This window comes from Lepisosteus oculatus, chromosome 24 (assembly GCF_040954835.1).
Source record: "Lepisosteus oculatus isolate fLepOcu1 chromosome 24, fLepOcu1.hap2, whole genome shotgun sequence".
Taxonomy (NCBI): Eukaryota; Metazoa; Chordata; class Actinopteri; order Semionotiformes; family Lepisosteidae; genus Lepisosteus; species Lepisosteus oculatus.
The window spans coordinates 15,078,655-15,100,070 of NC_090719.1; the positions used below are offsets into that span (position 1 = coordinate 15,078,655).

The 21,416-nt window shown below is 48.8% G+C and overlaps 2 protein-coding genes across 6 annotated transcripts; both read left to right on the top strand.

Annotated features, from left to right (window-relative positions):
• The first annotated feature begins 1,943 nt into the window (after window positions 1–1,943).
• On the top strand, window positions 1,944–6,904 carry ptgesl (prostaglandin E synthase 2-like). Its single transcript, XM_006640775.3, has 7 exons — window positions 1,944–2,237; window positions 2,457–2,651; window positions 3,420–3,475; window positions 3,576–3,728; window positions 4,400–4,600; window positions 4,803–4,920; window positions 5,399–6,904. Exons 1-7 carry the CDS (start codon window positions 1,983–1,985, stop codon window positions 5,525–5,527), a joined length of 1,107 nt encoding a protein of 368 aa, XP_006640838.2. The 5' UTR covers window positions 1,944–1,982; the 3' UTR covers window positions 5,528–6,904.
• A 533-nt stretch (window positions 6,905–7,437) lies between these two features.
• odf2a (outer dense fiber of sperm tails 2a) lies at window positions 7,438–20,848 on the top strand. 5 transcript variants are annotated; one of them, XM_069183325.1, is made up of 21 exons: window positions 7,438–7,563; window positions 8,050–8,226; window positions 8,924–9,043; window positions 9,561–9,689; window positions 10,110–10,283; window positions 11,081–11,268; window positions 11,888–11,920; window positions 12,480–12,609; window positions 13,271–13,402; window positions 13,483–13,557; window positions 13,916–13,987; window positions 14,178–14,294; window positions 14,786–14,971; window positions 15,544–15,653; window positions 16,096–16,231; window positions 16,321–16,431; window positions 16,657–16,920; window positions 17,638–17,738; window positions 18,390–18,552; window positions 19,261–19,386; window positions 19,707–20,848. In XM_069183325.1, the coding sequence occupies exons 3-21, from the start codon at window positions 8,933–8,935 to the stop codon at window positions 19,878–19,880; spliced, it is 2,532 nt and encodes an 843-aa protein (XP_069039426.1). In that variant the 5' UTR covers window positions 7,438–7,563; window positions 8,050–8,226; window positions 8,924–8,932; the 3' UTR covers window positions 19,881–20,848. The 5 variants fall into 5 exon arrangements, with proteins under 5 accessions (XP_069039426.1, XP_069039428.1, XP_069039429.1 ...); XM_069183327.1 differs by lacking the exon at window positions 8,050–8,226 and having other exon boundaries at window positions 8,815–9,043; XM_069183328.1 differs by lacking the exon at window positions 8,050–8,226 and having other exon boundaries at window positions 8,830–9,043.
• The last annotated feature ends 568 nt before the right edge of the window (window positions 20,849–21,416 follow it).

Consider the following 21,416-nt stretch of genomic DNA (forward strand, 5'->3'; position numbering starts at 1 on the left):
AGTGTATAGTACTTCCACAATAAAATCAAGGCCTTTCCTTCCACTTTCTATTGGCATCATTTAAAGTCAGGTTGAAGGTTAAGTCCAAATATAGCATCACCGCGAGTTCGGAGACTCGCATGGCGACGCCACATGGTGTCGGAAAACCAGGGGTGAATCCAAGTCAGTCCGTCGGCTGTGGCTCCAATTACATGTAATCCGTCCCATGAGCGCTTGGCGAAGCATCAGAGGGCGAAGATGTGTGTGGAGCAGGGAAGTGCTGGAATGCATTGATGGAATGGTCTGTCACATTTGTCGAGGTGATTTCTTACAGCAGAGAGTGCTCTAAGGTGTTGCGCTGTTGCTTACCAAATCTATTGGCCCCAGGGGTTGGGGAATGTATATGTTGTCCACTCATGGCAAGATATGTTTTCCTGGACGAGATGAACCATCAACACTTTTTAACGATTCAGGGTCAGCCTGGACCACACACAATTCCATATGAGTGTTTTTTAAATGTATTTCTTATGCAGTAGTCAGTGGCGTTAGACTACTTTTTTTAAGGAAAAAAAAGAACCCTTTAATCTTCAATTGTAACGGGATAATGTTAACACATGTGAGAGAGGTAGGGGATTCGTGACAGTTTGTGACTCTGCAACATGGATATCTGTGCCCATCTTTCCACCCTTTTATTTAGGGATTTTTATTATCTTATTAGCTTTAGGAAAAAGCATAATATAATCAGTTAAAATGATATTAGTAGCGAGAGCTTTCTGTACAAAACTGCTTAATCACAGTATTTTGATATCATATATCCATTTGAAGAAGAGTGTGTTTTCTGCTGATCCTGTAACATCTCACTTCCACTGAAATCCAAATACTGAAATGAAGATGAAAACCATGCACATCCAATCTTAATTTGTCCAGTTGGAGTCTGTGGTTTGATATTTGTATTTTTAAATAGAACTTTCTCAGATTTAAGAGGATTTTTTTTTCTCTTGAAACATCTGAGCTGGAAAGAAAAAAAACTGAGTAGCTGTTTTTACTTTTGATGTAAAAAATTGAATGTAAAAAGCACCATAATCCTTGAAAAAAATGATATGTTTGGGTTTCTGCTGCTTTAAATAAGAATGTTGCTTTTATTCTCAGTGCTTTGCTGTAACTGAATCAGTTAAAACTGGTTATAAAGAGATTTAAATGACTTGTGTGTAAGTGGTCTTGCATATTTCACATTGCTGAGCAGGGATCCTCAGTCCTGTTGTTGGGCTCAGCAAACTTTCTGTCCAGCTGGGTTCTTAATGACCTGATTCCACTCATTATTGGTTTAATTGAACCAATATAACATCTCCTTCTAGATCTTCAGGTGTTTCTGCTTAAAAGGAGTTCTTGAAAAACTGCAGTCACACCGGTAAAATATTAAATGTGTTAAAATCCTTTCACACCAATCAGAAATGTGCTTCGTATTTCCTTTAATTAGTTCTGAACGCTCACAGCAACGTCAAAGGAATGTTTTATATTCTTTACTTATGTTTAGGTAGTTTACCGTAATTGGAGAACATAGGAAATCTAGAGCAAAAATGTTGCACTTCGACTGGTTTTTAAGTATTACGCTCTTACATCTGTGTTAGAACAACCTATTTGCAATGACAGGAATCGTGCTTTCAGGTGAGCAGTCTGTGGCCTTAATCTCATGGACTGCCGGTTGTTGCACGCTCCTCCTAAATGGGCTGTTCCTACTCCCACTTGACATCGTACTTTGTTTTCTTGATCGTTTTAATGTGTTTTTCCACATGCCCCGCAACAGAAAAGCTCACACAGTGCGCCGCTCCTTAATTGCTACAAACGCCTAAGAACGATCATTCGCAGAAGACAGACCTGCAGCCCATGCGCACCCCCAGAAGACACGTGTCTCTCTCGGAGCGTGCTTCTGATTGGACAAGCCCACCTCCAATCGAGTTGCTTTATTTGCGAAGGGCATTGTGGGGCGGTTTATGTAAAACAAGATGGCAGCCTCCTGCATGAGGGTCCTGGGTCGGCCCGGAATCTCGCTGTTTTCTCGCGCTGCCCTGCCAGGACCCTGCAGAGCGTACGGAACCGGGGGCGCTGGGTTCCGGTCCAAGCTGTTCGGCGCTGCCCCGGTCCGAGGAGGCGGAGGCAGGGTGCTGGGATGTGCCTTCTTGCTCGGAGGTGGTTTGGGTTTGTACCACACGGTCAAGCTGTCCTTTCAGCACCAGTTTGCACAACAGCAGACAACGCGGGTAGGCTGCCGATCTGCCCTTTTTTTTTAAAGCGTTTCTCAAGCTTACTGGTGTATAAAACGAAGTTGTGTTTTTGTCGTTTTAAGGCAATAACAGCTCTCATTCGCACAAGTAAACAGAGCGTTACAAAGTAGACGCCGCTCAATTCCAGAACCCTGAATACTTCGCTCCTGTCTGAGATCCCAGCCCATCTCACAGTCGCCCTTCTCCTTCCCTTAGGTGGAGAGCGGGAATCTACGCCTCACTCTGTACCAGTACAAGACCTGTCCGTTCTGCAGCAAGGTCCGAGCCTTCCTGGACTACTATGGGCTGCCTTATGAGGTTGTGGAGGTCAACCCTGTCCTGCGGAAAGAAATCAAGTTCTCGGAGTACAGGAAGGTGCCCATCGTGCTGGTGGACATGGGGGAGATTCTGGTGAGAACAGAACGAGTTTGTCTAAAACTAGCAGGGGGTGTCTCTTGCTCTGGTGTTTCAGGATGGTTACTGAAACACCGATTTTAATGTTTTTTTTTATTGTTGTTCAGGCCCATTAAGTGGGATTCTGCAAGGTAACAGGTCCTGTAGCCATAAAACTGGAACTGGATTGATTTCGACCAGATTAACACTGTGAGATTGTTTGGCTGTATAGATCTGATCGTTGGTGGGATTAGTGAAGAGCTGATGAGCATTACACAGTTACAACGCAAAGGCCTAAAGTGTTGAATCTCATCTCACTGAAGGTGCCGAATTTACACTTTTTTTAAGTCTTGGAGTTTAAGGTCAGCTCAACAATCTGTCTGGGTGAACACAGTCGTACAGTATTATGAACAAGCCTTACTGATTGATTTCTAGGGTAATTGTGTGTCCAGCGAAGAGTAAGAGTTTGGGCCCTTGCTTTTAAAGTGCCCGTCTGCAGGAGTCCTGTTGCAGTCCCAGCCATATGACCCGTATTGCAGCTCCAGCTCCTTTAATTGTAGGTGTGCCTGGCCTTCAGAGGAGTCAGCCTACAAGCACCACCATTGATTTTAGAGTCGCTGATCCAGATCATGGTAGATAGTGTGGGTTCAATCCAAAAACCCCTCCAGTATTTATTAACCACTTATCTTTAAAATAAGACGTGCTCATCCTGAATAATGAAACCTGGTGCTTAGAATTGCATATCCTGAAGGAAGATGGTATAATACCTCTCTGTCTCTCTCTCAGCAACTCAACGACTCCTCTGTTATAATTAGCGCCTTGAAGACCTACATGATCTCCAGGTAAGACCGTGCAGATCCCTCTTCGCCCTGACTCGAGTGCTCCGAGAGTGGTGCCGGTCTCTTTCCTGACTCCTGACATCCCTCTCCCCGTCTGCGGCAGGGATAAGACGATGCAGCAGATCATCTCCTACTACCCGGAGATGCGATCCAAGAATGAGAAGGGGAAGGAGGTGGTGGAGTACAACAACAAGTACTGGGTCATGCTGACAGAGCAGGAGACTGTGCAAGTGTACCCAGTCAAGGACTCCAGGAAGTAGGTGTATCATGCTTTGCCCTGCTTTGTAATCTCTAGTAAGATGTATTCCACTCAAAGGACTTGACTCTTTTGCCATCAGATGTGACCACTGCTGTTCAGTGCCCATTTCCCATCGCAGTTTCAACCGAATGTAAATGTTATAACATGGTGCTTGCGGTGTATTTGCTGATGAGAGTAGGTATATCGGATCGGCACTTGTAGGCTGTTTTAGTTCAGATGCCAGTATAAAATAAAGGTGACTGATGGGCATTTTAAAGGTTCCACTCCAGGAGTTGGTAAATGTGATGGCTAATTCAGGCTAATCCTTAACTATTTGCTTGATAGGCAAGGTCGGGGACAATTAAAGGGGAATCTGTGTTTCTTTCCGTGGTGAAATATCTGCTGCACAGTCTGTACTCATTCACTCGTGCGGCTCTTTGCAGTGATGGCGAGAACAGGGTTCTGAACAACATGGCGATTTACAGTACTTCCACAAAGTTCACGATTTTGTGCTTAATTCTAAATCTGTAAAACGTTTCTATGTTGTCAACAAATTATTTTTGTGACTGAGATTGAATAGGCGCTCTGAGAAAGGGGGACTGCAGACCCCCTTTTAAGTAACTGAAGTATCGCGTCCAGTGGAGTTGGCTGCGGCCCCCTAATTCCCACGGCTCTGCCCCCCCCCCCAGGGAGGAGATGAAGTGGCGTCGCTGGGCGGATGACCTGCTGGTCCACCTCATCTCGCCCAACGTATACCGCACGCCCCGCGAGTCCCTGGCCTCCTTCGACTACATCGTGCGCGAGGGCAAGTTCGGCCCCCTGGAGGGCTTCTTCGCCAAGTACGTGGGCGCGGCCGCCATGTACGTCATCGGAAAGAGGCTGAAGAGCAGGTGGGCGGATCCTTGACTGCTGCTGCTGGGTCTCCTGGTGTCCAGTAGGACGCGCGTGTTCGCGTTATAACAGTGCTGTAGGGTGGGCTGCCCTCACTGCTGCCGAGGTTTTGGAGGTGCCTGCTCTCCGAGATCTGTTCTTTACCTGCGTCTTCACATCAGTTCACACTTGTCCCCCCCCTTTTAACCCTTTAATTCCCAGGCACAACCTACAAGACGATGTCAGGCAGGATCTGTACAAGGCGGTGAATGAGTGGGTGGCTGCGATTGGGAAGAAGAGGGAATTTATGGGTGGCGATCAGCCCAATCTGGCCGATCTGGTAAGGCTTCCATCTGCTGTAGAACCCACGCTGTTTCATTTGTTTGTTTTTTTTAATAAATGAAGATACTCGGACTTTGGCGCTCATTGGTCAGAATTATCTTCCATTCGTAGTGCTTAATATCTTCCTGATTGCTGCTTTTCAATCGTGATGTATGCGTTATAAATTTTCCAAGGTCAATCTGAGGTTTATGAGCAGAATTTTTTTAAGTAAATTGGGGATTTCATTGTGCAAAATAGTTATAACTACAGGCTGTTTATGAATATGATCACGTGTTTTTTTTTTTTATGCTTCTGTGCAGCATTACAGAACTGCAGGGGTGGGGGTACCAAGTAATATTTGGCTATCAAGCCAGATCTCTCGACGTCCTTGAGCTCTGTGTGATCCGTGCCATGAGTGTCTGGCACAGGCCTCTTCCCTCTGGAGTGTCGCTGCGCCATGCCAGAGGCTCATCCCTGCTCTTTCTCCCCGGCTGCAGGCCGTGTTTGGTGTCCTGCGGGTGATGGAGGGGCTGCAGGCGTTTGACGACATGATGAGCAACACCAAGGTGCGGGCCTGGTACCGGCGCATGGAGCTGGCCACCCAGCAGCACCTGGGCCGGCAGTGACGCCCTCCCCTGCCGGTTTCTAGGATAGAGGAGGGCGGAGCGGACTCCTTGCTCTGGGAACGCCAAGCGGGAGCTGCTCGGGAATACAGCGTTACCTCCTCTATTTTAAAAACTGCACTGGCGGGACGTCCGCCGCTTCTCCGGCGGACCTGGGACTTGGATCTGCACCGGGGACCACCCTTCTGGTTCCATGACAGCCCCTGAAAGCACTTAAGGGTTTTCCTCTGATGTATCGTTGACGAGACGAGTGTGCGAGAAGCCAAACGGTTGAAGAGTTTTACTGATCCACCACACATTTAGGGACTTCACTATGCATTGTGATTTTTTTTTTCCAGGGTAAAAACACCCCCCTGCTTTGCTGTGCGTACAATACTGCTTCTTCCTCCCCAGCACGGGGACCTGTAGACCTCTAGAGCCAGTAGCAGCCCCCAGTCCCCAGCACACTATCAATTCCCTTGGTCCCTTACTGAAATGCACCACTTTGCCCTGTCTCCTTGTGTGGTGTAATGGGAGGGAGAGTGGGGAAGGTCTACACGCCAGAGTTGTGCACTTGCTCTTCTCTAGCACTTTCAAAGAAATAAAACAAATGTCGATTTTTGTCAAGTGAGATGAGCATACTTCTTCTGGCAAAGGAATTGTACCGCAGTGGCTCCTGGGCTCTGTTTCAGTACAAAGGAGCACTTCAAGAGTGACAGGGAGAACTCGGTGATTTAAGAGTAACAGCTTAACACGCTCTTTTATGAAATGCAGGCCCGGTCTACCTCTGCTTTTCAGTTTTGAACAGGCTCAGGTTAAAGTACTGTAGTAGCAAACATGGGGGCTTGTGTTTTGTCAAATCCCGGAGTCTGTTGTGAGAGCTAGGGTGGTGTACCACCCCTCACAAAGAAAAATGCAAGTTATTTCTTTATTCATATAACTGTCCCGTTCTCGTTGCTGCTGTGGGGGATAGGGACTGGTTGTAGTGATTTTTTTTTTTGTGCAAATGCAATGCAGAGTTCCCCGCTGCAAGTCGCCTGTCCATGCTTTCCAGGGGGCATGGATTAATCGAAAAGAAGGAGGGGCGAAGATTATTTTTCAGCTCCATACTTCGTAAACGATTCCTGGGGAACTTGTTAATTACGAGCTGTTCCATGGCTTACAACTGACCGTTAGCACAGCTAAAACTCTGTGCAGGTCCCGGTTGCCTACAGAGTCTTATGCATTTTTTCAGGGTGCTCAGCACACTAAGCTAGTGGAAGTGGGAGGCTGGAAGGTATTGAAAGACAATTCAGGTGAAACAGTTGGTACAGAACTGCCTTAACCCTGTAACAGTTCCGAAAGGAAATCTTAAAAATGACATTGCTGTGTAGAAGTGCTAAATAAAGCTGCTGAAACATTGTCTCTTGTTACCGTCTGTTGTAGTGCCTCAGCTTGAGCTACAGCCCCTTCTGGGGGAGCTCCCAACTCGCGATTTGAACAGCTTCTTTCCTTTAATAGGACTTGCCCACATTATTTCCAGCACTTAATCCTGGGGGTACAGACTCAGCTCTCAGGGGTTGCTGTAAGGGAGAAGGTAGGAGGTTTCCCTCACTACCCAGACAGTTGGGAAAGTGCAGTCAGTGCATGCGACCACCAGAGAATTACAGACCGTGAATAAAATAAAGGGGGGGTGTTTGGCATAGCGTTCCTGTCTTGCCCTAGGGGTGGGTATTGAATCGGGGTTGGTACACCGCTGCAAAGCCCCATGGGAACGCGTGGGTCCACGGAACCGCCTGCCTGCTCGGCTGCAAGAGTGTTAGGCTTGGTTACCAGGACGACGGGGGCAGCCCACAGTTGCCACCGGCAACACTAGGATAGGGTTTCCTGGGTCAAGCGTTTCGTCCAATCAGCGCCCGGCGAAGCTCTTAAATAGATTTGAATGAGCCAATGGCTTGGCGGCGAGGGAGCGTGCCGGAAGAGCGCGTTGGCAAGCGGTTGTTCTGCACTGAGAGGCGAGGGGGCTCCGCTCAAATTATTGCTCATAACTGTAAATTACGGTATTAATTCGTTGTCGTATGGTAAGAAGTGCACGTTTACTGTTGTCCTAACGCGTGTTCTGTCTAGTGTATTGCCGTGCAAGGTATATTCTTGTGCCTCGCATGAATGGTCAGCACGAAAACCCAAATAACGTTTTTTTTTAATTTAAAATTTAAAAACATCTGACACGTTTCATCTGTAGGGGAAGCCGCCAGATCTGATGCTGCTGACGACCTGCTGTTTGTGTTAAATTCGGTGCCGGTGTTTGCAAATGATCATTAATGCAGTGTAGCTGTCGACTGTGCAGCTGAATGAAATGTGAAACTGATAGACTGCCTGGGTCCCTGGTGTCTTATCGCACCGCAACCGGCGTAGTGTTGTTTCCTGAACGTTAGCTGGTGTTGTCAAAATATGTTTTGTTAATTCGCCATTCAGTCACAGAGTTTGTAAGCGAGTAGCTATTTTAGGGGAATGACATCCTGTACTGATTTCATCTCAAGACAAAGGCTCTTTCATTTCCTTCTCAGACTCGTGATGTCGCTGCTTTAAAGGCGACCGCTGGAGAAACTCCCGAAACTCGTCTCTGCAGCTCAGAAGTGTGTTTGGCAGTGTGTTAACACAGCCGAGGGCAAGACCCGACTTTCCAGAATGAAGCAGCGCTCAGGGTTTGCCAGTCAGAACATCGCAGGAATGAGAGCCAGACTGTCAGTTGTTATTTAGCCCACTAGTTTGGTTTATAATCACCTACTACACGAACCGCCAACTCCTGTTTTCAGTATCTCCTCTCTCCAGCGAGGACAGTCAGTGATTGTTCAAGTTGGGCGCTGTATTCATGGATTGAGGACTAATCCTGTAAATTTGAGGGTAGTTTTAACTCACCCCTTCTAGGACAGGAACTTTGAGTTTGTAAACTAAGTTTTATGTTGATTCCTCCACCTTGAATTCTAGAAGTCCATCATCGTTCAGGCACTGCCTGACTCCCACAAGAGAAGCAGTTTCCTATGAATTCACATTTTGGGTGTAAATTCTTTAATCGTGATTAATGATCACAATTTCTTTTATTCATTCGATGTGCTACTCTATTGGTACCCTTTGAAGTCCTATGTCTCTTATTTCACGTCCACAGCCTTCTCAGATCATTCTGCTTTATTACAATATGACATTTAGGTACAATTGCCTGTGACGCATCATTGAAAGAACTACAACAAGAGCAATAATTTTTAGAAACCTTTCTGAATCTTTACCTTTAATGTCCGAACTCTCCGGCACTGCTGAGATTGTGTTGGCTGCAGCCTCTCTCTGTGCAGGAGAGAAAAAGACTTTCTGAGCTCGGGGGCTGAGTCTGCATGTGGAGAGGCGTTGAAGACGCACTCACTCCGTCTGCTGGTGTCCCCCCCCCAGAGAAGGGCGATGAAGACGCGCTCCTCCTCCCCGCCACTGCACGTCCACGTGGATGACAGCACCCCCGTGCACGTGCACGTCAGGAAGTGCCCGAAGACCTCGCCCTCCAAGGCTGCCCAGGTGGGTGCCGTTCCGGGGGCTCGGAGAAGACTCCCCTGGCCCTCCGGTCTCGGACCCGGACAGCTTTTAAAGGCCGTGGGTCCTGGTGTGAAAAGCCCAAACAACATAGTAGCAGAAGTGGTTCGAGTAGGGAGCTGCGTCAGGAACCGGTACAGGTTTATTCCCAGCTGAAAAGAAAAACAACACGTCAGCTGTGGAGGCTCAACCGAAGGAAGCTGCACAGCCACAACGTTGTGTTTCTTTTCTTCTCTTTTTAGCAGGAATAAACCTGTACTTGTTCCTTTGCAGCGTGATAGCAGGACATTTCAAGCTCAGCTTACTTGTGAGTAAATTGCTCTAGGTGGGATTCGCCTTCCAACCCCAGAGTGAGGTAAGACTCTGGTCACCCGAGCCTGGGAACGGACAGCCCAGACAAAGTCGTTTCTGTTGTTGTCTATTGCTCAGCCACGGAACTGCAGCGTGTCAGCTGTCCTGTGACGGCGGGTGATGGCTGGTTGTTTTTTTTTTTGGGGGGCAGCTGAAGATTCAGGAGGCGCAGACGAAGAAGGATGCGGGGAACCTGCGGGCGACGGCCCGGGTGAAGACCCGGGTGCCCTGGATCCCCCCGGGGAAAGGCTCTCTCCGGGAGTCCGCCTACAAGTGGGAGGTCAGCGGCAGGGGTCTTAGTGCCTTTCGATGCGCAGTAAAGGGGTCTGTCGCTTCAGCTATTTTGTGGTGTAAATTGGAGGTTTTACCCGTTACTGTGCACGTTTTGCTTCAGCTGTGGTTTGAAATGCCCTCATCAGTGCTGTTTCTTTCTCACCCTGAAATACGAAAACAGAGCTGCAGCTCCCCTTTACATGTGATGTCTCTCCAGCACGTCTGTGCGTTAATCAGAAGGCATGGTCAGCAAAATGTTCCTTATGCTTTTTTAGGGATTTCCGTCTATCATAAGGATGTTTAGAAATTGCCAAGTGTTTGTGTACCTTCATGGCTGCACCCCTGTGCTTGTGTTCCGCCTGGGGGCCCCCAGGGTGCAGTCAGGGGTCCCCAGCGCAGTAGCTCTCGTGCGGCTCGTGTCTCTCAGGGGCCCACGCACCGCCTGGAGATCACCCCGGCCGCGGAGCCCGAGCCCGGGCAGGCGGCGCTGCGGCTGGCCGACCTCTCCACCGACGAGGAGGAGGCCCTCCACGGCCGCATCAGCCAGTACGAGAGGAAGATCGACAGCCTCATGAACGAGGTCGGCAGCCTGAAGAGCGAGGTCAGCCCCTGCGTGTGCACGCCGCGCCCCTGGGGCTGATATTTCCTTCACTGAGCAAACCCACAGCGGTGTTGAGCTGTCCAATTGACAGGCTTGAGTCGGGAGGTGCGCAAATGAACACGTAGCGATTAATTCCACCCCCAAAGGCAGTAAGGACATAGAGTTTTATTAGGGGCTCTTCTCAGAAAAGCAGAGGAGAACATACCCGGAGAGGCTGCCCAGCTGAAGCTTGGTGCATTTCATGGTTTCTTTCAGCCTTGTGGTGTGGAATGAGCCTCAGCTTGTTTCTTTTCCAACGGATTGCTAGCCAAGCTTCCAGCTGTCGACACAAGGCTCACAGCCACCCGGCAGTCACTGAGCTCAGTGCTGAGGGATCCTGTTCACAGCCCAGGCCTGATCCAGTGATCTTGGGAAAATAGGACCCAACCTGCGTTTCATTTAGAGGCCATTAGCAGTACAATATTTATTTTGCTTTGGTTTTTTAAAATAGTAATTTCAACTCATGTCGTTTTCTACCCTTTTCTTTTTGAGGTATTTGGCACTGTGTGGACACTCTCCCCTAGAGACTCTCTATAGGAAAGCAGTGGAGCTCCAGGCACTGTGTGGACACTCTCCCCTAGAGACTCCCTGTAGGAAAGCAGTGGAGCTCCAGGCACTGTGTGGACACTCTCCCCTAGAGACTCCCTGTAGGAAAGCAGTGGAGCTCCAGGCACTGTGTGGACGCTCTCCCCTAGAGACTCCCTGTAGGAAAGCAGTGGACTTTGGCAGCAGCTGTGTAAGCTGTGCTGTCCCCCCAGGTGGAGCTGCGGAAGAAGGAGCAGCTGCTGGAGAAGCGTGCGGAGCAGCTCAGCGCCTCGCAGAAGGTGATAGAGGAGCAGGAGGAGGAGCTGGCCGAGGTGACCAAGGAGCTGGCCGTGACCGAGCGCGAGAACAGCCTCCTGAGGCACAGCATCGAGAAGATGAAGGAGGAGACGGACTACAGCAGGTAGGCGCTAGACATGCTGCGGATCCCACTGGCCTGAGACTTCATCACACACCAGTCTGATGACTTATTTCATGGTAAACATGTTTGACATCTCAGCCCAGACTTAGGCCTTCACCCGTGACAGACCAGGAGCTGTGGTTCAGTGATTGAGGTTTTCTGCCTTTGTTTATATATCCAAAACTGTGCAAAGTGCTTTGCTACTGGTACAGCAGAGTGGTTTTCTTTGTTGCTTCATCACCTTTACTATTACTTAGTGAGATAAGCAAGGTTTAACTCTGAACTGCTTTCAGCATCCTTCACGACAATATGCAGTGCTGCAAACTTAAATTGGATGCGCACATTCCTCATATTATTGAACTTTCCTGAAAAGCAGTGTTCCTGGGAAATAGTCATTTGTGGTTTGTGACTCTTTTCGTGTTACAGTTTAGGAAATGTCTGAAAATGTATTTAAATTGCAGTGGCACTGACTCAAATGAAGTTTGCTTTTAATATTAAATGCAGATGTTTTCAGTTTTAGCGTGCAAAACTTACATTTAAAATGTACTGGCCCCTGTGATTCATATGAGTATAGTAAGTATTGATTCTTCCTTTGCTGAGCGTCTTTTGTTCTTTGCTTCAGTTCTGATCATCTCAAAGGACAGGACAGTAACGGGTGAGGTGGTTTTAAAAGACTAGAGGATTTGTAAATTCTTCTGCGGCAGTGGTAGGTAAAATAGCAAAGCACCGAAACGGATGTGTACAGGGATGTCTTGCACTTTATTTTAATAATATATCATTCCATGAACATATCAAGACCCATTTTTGGGCATGATTAATGCTAACTTTATATTTTTGTTAAATTCCCTGGATTTACTGTACACACAGAATCAACAACATAAATACAGGACATCGTATTTGAATATTTTAGCTTTAGCACAGAAAAAACAGGTGGTTAGTCAAGTACTCTCTGATCCTTTTCAGTGCACCTCTTTGGTTTACATAGCTCCTTATTTCTACCAGTGAACAATGTAACGGAAGGATATGGTAGCTCTACAGCTAGATGCACAGAATTCTCAGGTTACGTTTTCTCTTCATTTCCCTCTGTAGCGTGTATTAACTGTAAGGTTGTTGCGCAGAGTAGCAGCCCGTGCCTGTGTTTAACCCTGGCATAGCCCCTCTTGAGCATGGTGGCGCAGACTGAAGGTGTGTGTGGCTGCACCGTGTGTTGGCAGGCTGGAGAAACAGCACCTCCTGCTGGAGAAGGACGCCCTCCTGAAGAAGCTGGTGGAGGCGGAGATGGACGGGGCGGCGGCAGCCAAGCAGGTCTCTGCGCTGCGGGAGACCATCGGCAGGATGAGGACGGTGAGTTACAGGACACGAGGGACGCCCACAGCTCCACAGGGAGTCTCAGAGCGTATCCGCTCCCAGAACGTGCATTAGCACAACAAAACCTTTCAGACCTGGTCGTTCCTGTTTGATTTATTGAGTGAATAATTCACTGCTGTAACACAGATACTAGCGTCCTGTATTATGGTAACCATCTAAATGTGAACACTGTGTTAAGACTGCAAGCTTTGAAGGCTTTTAGAAAAAAAAAATTCTGCATATAAACCAATGCTGCTGAGCAATTATACTGCAGCAGAAACAGAAGGAGAAAAAAGTGTTCATTTCCTGCAAGCAAACAAGCTATGAAACATACTAAATGGAATCATTGGATTGCGGCTGTAAAAATTCCCATTCCCATTGTTAATTTGATTTAAAAAAGGTCTTCAGTTTGTATTAAATTATCGGTGTATGAAATATATTAGGATATTAGAGCAGTATTTGTAAATGATCAGTAACATAGTGCTGGATCACTGTGCTTTGGGAAGGGAAGATGCATATTGTAAAGACACAATGGCTAACTTTTATTTAGACTTTGTTTGGATTTGCTGCGGACCCCCGGAGGGTCGCCAGGCCGTGGAGCAGAGAAGGGGGTGGTTTGGTATCGGTGCCACAGTGGGCCTCTGTGTCGTCCCCGCAGGAGAAGCGCATGTCCAGCTCGGACGCCTCCCTGCTGGCCCGGCAGAAGGAGCTGCTGATGCAGAAGCTGGAGACGTTCGAGAGCACCAACCGCACCCTGCGCCACCTGCTGAGGGAGCAGCACGGCCGCGAGGTCGGGCCTCTCCCTGCCCCGCCGACCCGCTCGCCGCGCGCGGGGGGCGGCCTGCTAACTCGCTGTTTCCTGTTGAGCAGACGGACGCGATCAGGCTCTCGGAGCAGAAGGAGGTGCTGCTGAAGAAACTGGCTGACAACGAGGCAGATAACACCGTACGCTCCCTCGCTCAGTATTGCTTCCTGCCTGCCCAGCTCCTGTATCGTCGTGCGTCGTCCTACGGCTGGTTTTCCACAGCCGCGTTGTGTGGATAAATACACGTCAGGACATATAGCGTCACTGCTCTCCACTCCAGTCTGTCCAGATTACAAGTTTGCAAACCCACTAAATCATGACATTTTAGCTTTTACCCAGCGGCAATCTGCCATGACATTCAGGGTTCGTAGTTTGCGTGAGGCAGGCAAGTTAAGGTTGCGTTGGCCCTGCTGGTCTTGTTATTGAGCTGATTTACTGAATTGGCTTCTTTCCGCGTACAGAGAGTCTTCTTTTTTTTCTCTTCTTTGTTTTTCTCAGCGTCTTCTGTTGAAGCTTCAGGAGAAGGAGAAAGAGCTCGACCAGCTCCAAACGCAGCTGGAGACTGAGAAGGTAATACCCTAATGGTGTAGGCATGCCACCGCAATTACAAATAATGCGCCACACCCTGTATTTTGCCATCTTCTTTGAATGGTGCCTGGACTGGTCCGGCTGATGTAGGATATAGGCCACGGCTGAGATCTTCAACAGTCTGAGCTCACCGTAGCGCGGTGTCCCCTGAGCAGAATACTTTCTTCTGCAGGAAAACGCCAGAACGACAGGGGAGCTGTCCAAGGCGCTGGAGTCCACCAGGGCCCACCTGCAAGGCCAGCTGCGCAGCCGAGAGGCTGAGAACAACCGTCTGGGAGTCCAGATCCGGGTAACAACCCCCCGTCTACACCAGTGGGTCCCCGTCATTCAGAACGTCAGGATCTTAGAAAGGCATCCATCCAGGAAATGACCCTGACACTGAGAGCTGCTCTTCTTTGCTGTCTACCAGGTCTAACAGCTAGCGTGTGCAGGAAAAGTTTAATACAGGAGGACCACAGCCCTAGATAAGGGCCTCTGCTAAACTAATAATAAGTGCTGTTTACCCTTGATGTATAATGACAATGTTATATCCTGTATGTATGTACCAGCTAACTGTGAAAACAAATTGCAAAGTTAATTCCCAGTCCTAGAAGAGAAATGTTTAGGATAATATTAATAGAAAGATGAATGATTCCTGCTGATGGTACAGTGGAGCTACAAAACCGCAAATCTGCCGAAGTGTTGCAGGATGTTCTTGATAAATAATCCCTGAAGGGTGGTCTGTGTGGGTCTCGGGCCTGTTGGCGATTCAGCTCGTCTTCTGACCCCTCGCCGTCTCAGACCCTGGAGCGCACGCTGACGCAGCAGCAGGGGGAGATGGAGCACCTCCTGGAACAGCTGCGGGAGCTGAAGCAGCGAGCCGACGCGGACAAGGAGGCGCTGAAGCGGGCCACGCGCGCGCAGAAGCAGCGGGCGGAGCGCAGCGAGGACACCGCCGGACAGCTCAGCGCACAACTCATGGAAAAGGTGTGGGTGTCACGTGCTTGTCTGTCATATACCGTACGTGCTGCTTTTTCTGGCACCCTTGGAGTTATTGCCATTGTAGTCTCACCTAGTAGACGCTAGATTGGCCACATGACCTCCTCTCGTCGGTGATCTTTTTTCAGGTTATCATGCCGTTAGAAACTGTGGTCATCCCCATCGTTGGAGTGGAGCTTTGCAGTAGAAATTACTTTTGATAGAGAACCAGTTGTGCTCCTACATTTCTCGCCATAATTAGGACCTGATCCAGCAAGAATGAGGAAGGTGTCGATGATATATAATCATCGGGAATCCCAGTGTCCCATGATAAAAATATCTAACATCTCCAATAAAAGATATCTGTAAGATATTGGACTGGGAATACCCTAAGATTGTGTTTCCCAAGTCACTACAATATCGGGATACGTGATTGATAGACCTTTTAGCTCTGGCATGCTAACCTGACGCTGAAGAGAGCCGCTTGCCTGTGCTGTCTGACTGCTGGCATGTGTAGCTCAGTGGCTGTGACACTGACATGTGACCTGCGATCACCCCTGCCTCTGTGCTCTGCCCCACAGGAGACTCAGCTAGCAGACGCCCTGTCGGCCTCAGAGAGCTGGCGCAGTCGCCACGCCCAGGCTGTGAAGGATAAGAGCCAGCTTGAGATTGAAGTCACTGTCCTGAACAAGTGAGTCTGACAGCTAATCAGGTACTGCAGATAAACTTGCACGTGGCCTAAGTGACCTTGATCCAGAGCTTATTAATTGTAAGACCATTGGTGACATCTTAGCACACTGGTTAATTATGTATTTCTCTAGAAAAAAATATCCAACTGAGGTAGTCTTTGCAATAAAGAAACAGACTCTTTGTCTGTGTCAGTTTCAAACCGAAGAGTGCCGATGTAAGTAAGATGTTAATGCAGATGGCAACAAACGAATGTTGAACAAGCTACTAGTGAATCGTTTTCAACCATTTCCATCGTTGCGCTCTGAAAGAAAATGTAGATAGCCAGACGTGTCAGCGCGTCACTCCAGCGTCTTTTCGCGCTGGGTGGAAATGTCCCGCGGGAGGTCTGAGGTGGACGCAGGTGGGACTGGGTCTCTAACCGCGCGCCTGTGTGCTGTGTGCAGCCGAGTCACGGACCTGATGGATCAGCTGCACGGCGCGGAGGACAAGTCCCGGGCGGAGAGGGAGGGCCTGCTGGACAGACTGCACCGCCTCACCTCCGAGAGCACGGCCGGCCGCCTGGAGAGCCAGCGCCTCAAGGCACGCGCCCCGCCGGAGGAGGAGGTGATGAAGGGCTTCTGGAAGCTGTGCTGGACCTAGCGAGGCTAGCCTGTTGCTCTTCTGTGCAGGCCAGCCTGTCCGCAGTGGAGGAGAAGCTGACTCTGGCCCAGTCTGAGGTGCAGCAGCTGAAAGCGTCGGTCAAGCAGTACGAGAGCCTGGTGGAGAGCTATAAGACACAGGTGAGCATACTGGAGCTGCCGTTTCAAAATAGAAAATACATGATTGTTCTGTGTCGATCAATGGCAAAAAAAAACAGATGAAATACATTATGATTCCATATTGTAACTCGATAACATGTTGAAAAGTCCAAGAGAGGTGAAGACGTTTGCTAGCCATGTGGACGTACAGTATAGTATATAATAAGATAGAGTTATTTGCTATAGAGCTCCTGATCTTGCCTCCAGGTGCAGAAGACGCGCGCGGAGGCGGACGAGTACTGCCTGCGGCTGCAGCAGGCGGGCCAGGACGGGCAGGCGGCGCGCGCGGAGCTGGGCCGCGAGGTGGAGCTGGTGCGGGGCCAGCTGCTGGGCCGGCTGGCCGAGCTGGAGCCGCTGCCCGAGCTGCTGAGGCGCCGCGAGCTGGAGCTGCAGGCGGCGCAGGCGCAGGCGCAGGCCTGCGAGAGGAGGAGCGCCGAGCAGGCCGCCGCCCTCGCCGAGCTGCGCGGCAAGGTAGGGCCTCTCCGCGGGAGCTCGGGCTTGTGGCGCCGCTCACAGATATTCTACATCGTTTAAGACCACTTTTTTGGCCCTATACAACTTCTTGCATGAGGAATCTGTCTGTTCGCAGGCCCCAGCTTGCTCTCCATGAGCCACACAGACAGGGAGAGAAGCTCTAACCCCTAATCTTGCATCCATAGCCATGCAATATGTAATAGGATGTAATAAATATTTGCATTGTATTAGTGAGCTTCTGACTGCACAACAAGCAGAAAGGGCCCCGCTCTCAGGTGGAACCCTTGTAATTTATTCGCAGTAAAATATCTTGCTTTGTGCGCGTTGCAATGCATTGGACACTCCGCGCTGCCAGCAGTCATTTATCTGGGGCGGCACGGGGAGGAGGCTGGCATAACACTAAAGCGCACAGAGCAAAACCTTTACTGCGCCACGAACAGATTGTTTTCCTTGACCTGGTGTAGAACAGAGGACTGACCGAGAGAGATCCAATAGTGGTGATCCACAGTCGCCGCACAGAGCAGTTTCCGAAGCAGCCAGAGGATCTAATCACGACATCGCCCACGGATAGTCAGGAGCTCACTGCGCAGTGCTTCATTTCTCATACAGCTGTGTGCTAGAAGCTATGATCAAATGTGGTGTTCAGTGGATTAGGATAATGTGGTGGGAGGCCCGTCTCAGGATGGTCTGATAGCTTGATTGACGCTGGTGCAGGTGGAGCAGCAGGGGGGCCAGATGGAGGGAGTCCGGGAGAGGAACATGGCCCTGCTGGAGGAGAACAAGCAGCTGCACCTGCGCGTCGACAGCCTGGAGAGGTCAGAGGTCACACCGCCACATGGCTCCTGAACCAACAGCCCCCTCCCCCTCACCAGACGCACTCCCACTTCAGAATAACAGGGATTTCCAGACCTTTCCGTACTGCAAGGCGATGTGCAGGTCTTGGGACCAAGTTGTGTAAACCTTTAAAAAGAGAAAATTATTAAGAGTCTACAGCTTTGTGTTATTCTGTAAACATGTACTTACAGGAAAAGAGTTGAGCAAAGAAAAAGAGTAAAAGGTGCAAGGCACAAAAACATTCAAAGATGTATTTACCAGCACATTTTCTTAGTTTCTCCATTACTGTCTCATTAAATAAGGTGCTATCAGTCCTTCCATTCACAAAGGATCTTGTCAGGACAAAATAGCACAGGCACCTGTGGTGCTAACTTATTTAAAGATGTTGAAAGTGTTATGTGTTTGATATGATGATTAAAGTTTCTGGAGCAATTCAACACCTGTCAATATGTCTCCGAGGTTCAGGTCAGAGGTTTGAGCAGCAGCAGAAGCAAGTTCGCGGTGCAGTGCTATCTGGCTTCGGTGTGTGAATCACTATTGCTTTTAGAGCAGGAGAAGCTCCGCTGGTCCCTGCCTGTCACTCCCAGTGCCATTGTCAATCCCCCTGGCCCTCCTGTGACCCCTCCCTGCAGGAAGCTGGAAGAGGCCAATGCCCAGAACAGAGACCTGGTGCAGGTGATCGCCAAGAGGGAGGAGACCATCCATAACAACCAGCTGCGGCTGGAGGAGAAGTCCCGTGAGTGCAGTACACTGGCCCGGCAGCTAGAGGGAGCCCTTGAGGACGCCAGGCGCCAGGTGAGTCCAGTCCGCTGGGGAAACGGCATTCCTTCCTTGTAGAAGGCAATCATGGCCAACATTCATTCAGATCCTGGCTCTGTCTTCTAGTACTGAGAATATTATTAAAACATGAAGTCGTTGCCCAGCACAGAATTTCTTAGGTAAGCTAATGGTGATCTGAACAATCAAATGAAAATACATTTAAATTGCCTTCTTATTGTAATCTTCCTTGGGAATTTTCTTTACACAAGATGCATGGAAAATGTCAAATTAAATTATTCCTGCAGCTTTGCCCATTGATAAAACCCCAGAGTCCTGAAAATAAGGTTGTTTCCCAGGAGACTAATACAATCCAAAACAAGGAAATAGTTCAGTTTTCTGTCCTATAGTGATTCAGTCCCTGAGGTTTAAAAGTCAGCCTACTGCACAGCTGTCTGCACCAGGCCTTGCGTGGCCTAGCTACCAGATGAATATGAATTTCACTTTGCTCTGATTTTTGCTTAGTGCATTGGTATTTTAGTTCTCTTCTGTATTTGGAGGACTTAATACTTTTGTTTCAAATGCGACTCAGAGGCCTTTCAAAGTTTTGAGAATTGATATATAGTCTCTTGGCACACCTAAATTCTCCCCTGTGTGGAGAGAGAGGGAAATTAAAGGTTGTGGTGAGGCTTGAGAGATAACCCGCAGGCCCTGAGCTGGCACTGTGTTTCTCCATGGTGCCGTCAGGTGGATCAGACCAGGGAACGGGCCGTCTCCAAGGAACGCGCCGCCCAGGGCAAGGTTCTGGACCTGGAGACCCAGCTGAGCCGCACCAAGACTGAGCTGAACCAGCTCCGTCGGACCAAAGAGGACGTAAGCCTCTTCGCTGCTTGGCAATTAGGAGACTGTGGTCGGATGACGACGACAAAGAATCGGCTTGCAGTACTTTCACGTAGCTCGCGCGCAGTTTGACGTTTGTTACATTTTTCTGTACTGTCAATGAATTACTTTTTTTACCGAGATGTAATAACCGGTCTGAGAAATTGGGACTGCAGTTCCCTTTAAACAGGCAGTCCCTCCCTGCAATCCGAATGTTCCTGAGTGAAATGAATAAACCTGCTGGGCGGCAGTCTGTGCTGCTGACCAGGACTGAGGGGAAGGCGGAGTAACGGGTGTCTCTGCCGTCCTCCCAGGCCGACCGCCGGTTCCAGAGCCGGCTGCAGGACATGCGGGACCGCCTGGAGCAGTCGGACAGCACCAACCGCAGCCTGCAGAACTACGTCCAGTTCCTCAAGGCTTCCTATGCCAACGTCTTCGGAGACCCGGCCCTGACCAGCTCCGCCCTGCGGCCCCCCTCTCCCATCTGAGGGCCCCTCCGGCGAGGCTTCAGCTTCTGTTGGCCGTCCTGTCTTCCGCCACAGCCTGAGGCCTGGCCTCGCTCCTCACTGCTGTGTCCAGTGCTCCTGGGTATTCTCGTTTCATACGGGTTGTTCCAGGTGAAAATCCAGCATGGTTTACAATAAATGCCAAAACGTGCGTCTGTCGTCAAGACCCTTGTGATGGCGGGTGTCTCACTGCGTGATGTGGTTTCACTGATTTACAATGATTAGGATTGTTGCAGCAGTTGCCGTTTGAAATCTCTCAGGTGCTTTCACTGAACGGCCTATGGAAAGACAGAGGAGCTGCCTTTAGGAATGTCAACTACAGATGCTGCTCTGCTGAAGTAAAGGGTATCGTGTCACTGTTTTGTCAAAACTGAGGCCGGTTTGAACTCCCTCCATCCTCAAGCACCTTGTCCACTGTAGGAAGCCTTGAAGTGAATCCTTTCAGCAGATTCCTCCCAACCCATTTGGAAGGGGTTCATAAAGGGCTAATGAAGTATTCCATTAACTAAGAAGGTGCTATTCAGTGATTCTGCACTAGTCTGATAGTTTTTGTACCGTAAGAATAATCAAGAATTAAACTTTGGTTGTCTGTTTGTCAATGAATACAGTGGGATAGGGTGTGGTTTTATTAAATGAGTAAAAATGATATTGGTTTGGTTGTAAAAGTATTTTAACCTATTTTCACCATTTTATCCTCATACAAATCTATTATCAGTATCATAGCCTACATTCTGGAACTCAGTTAATGAGTCCTCCGGTGGACTGTTAACATAAAAGAAACAATCTTCCTTTAGTCCTCGTGGCTGTCTGTTATGATTATAGCTGTTTTTATTCTTAGCTTTATCTTTGTTTTAAAATGTTTTTATATCTATTCGTGTTGTACAGAAATTTACATTGTATGATATGTAAAGAAAAAATGAGTGAGGTCCAATAAAACCTCTATTTATGAATTCTGTCTCTTGTGTCCTGTGTGAGAGAAAATTATACTGATGACGGGGACATTGTACTGTAAAAAAAAAAGTGCTGTCCTTCGGTAGAGACATAAAACCGAGGTCCTGACTCTGGTCATTAAAAATCTCAGGGCGTTTCTTGAAAACAGTAGGGGTGTCACCCTGGCCACATTTCCCATTAGCCTTTACCAGTCACGGCCTCCTAATAATCCCCATCTCTGAACTGGCTTCATCACTCTGCTCCCCTCCCCACTGAGAGCTGCTGTGGGTGAGGGCACTGGCGCATCATCCAGGTGGGGCTGGACACTAGTGGAGGTGGAGGGGATCCCCATTACCTGTAAAGCGCTTTGAGTGGAGTGTCCAGAAAGGCGCTATACAAGTGTAAGCAATTATTATTATTTAGGGGCATGGAAATACTGTACCATGCGGAATACAGTTCGGATGGGATTTTTAAAAGAACGAGATATATTTTTCAGTAAGTAAATAAGTTGTAAAAGAACAACGTTTATGTTTTCAGCTCACACCCAACCCCAACCGTGGGGTCGACAGTTTCCTGGTCTTGCTGCTC

Bases quoted from the DNA above. Each gene is read 5' to 3' on its own strand.
- ptgesl (XM_006640775.3), top strand. From the start codon at position 1,983: ATGGCAGCCTCCTGCATGAGGGTCCTGGGTCGGCCCGGAATCTCGCTG. The intron at 2,238-2,456 runs GTAGGCTGCCGA...TCCTTCCCTTAG, and splicing joins CACAACAGCAGACAACGCGG to GTGGAGAGCGGGAATCTACG. The intron at 4,921-5,398 runs GTAAGGCTTCCA...CCCCGGCTGCAG, and splicing joins AGCCCAATCTGGCCGATCTG to GCCGTGTTTGGTGTCCTGCG.
- odf2a (XM_015367259.2), top strand. The intron at 17,739-18,389 runs GTCAGAGGTCAC...CCCTCCCTGCAG, and splicing joins CGCGTCGACAGCCTGGAGAG to GAAGCTGGAAGAGGCCAATG. The intron at 18,553-19,260 runs GTGAGTCCAGTC...TGGTGCCGTCAG, and splicing joins TTGAGGACGCCAGGCGCCAG to GTGGATCAGACCAGGGAACG.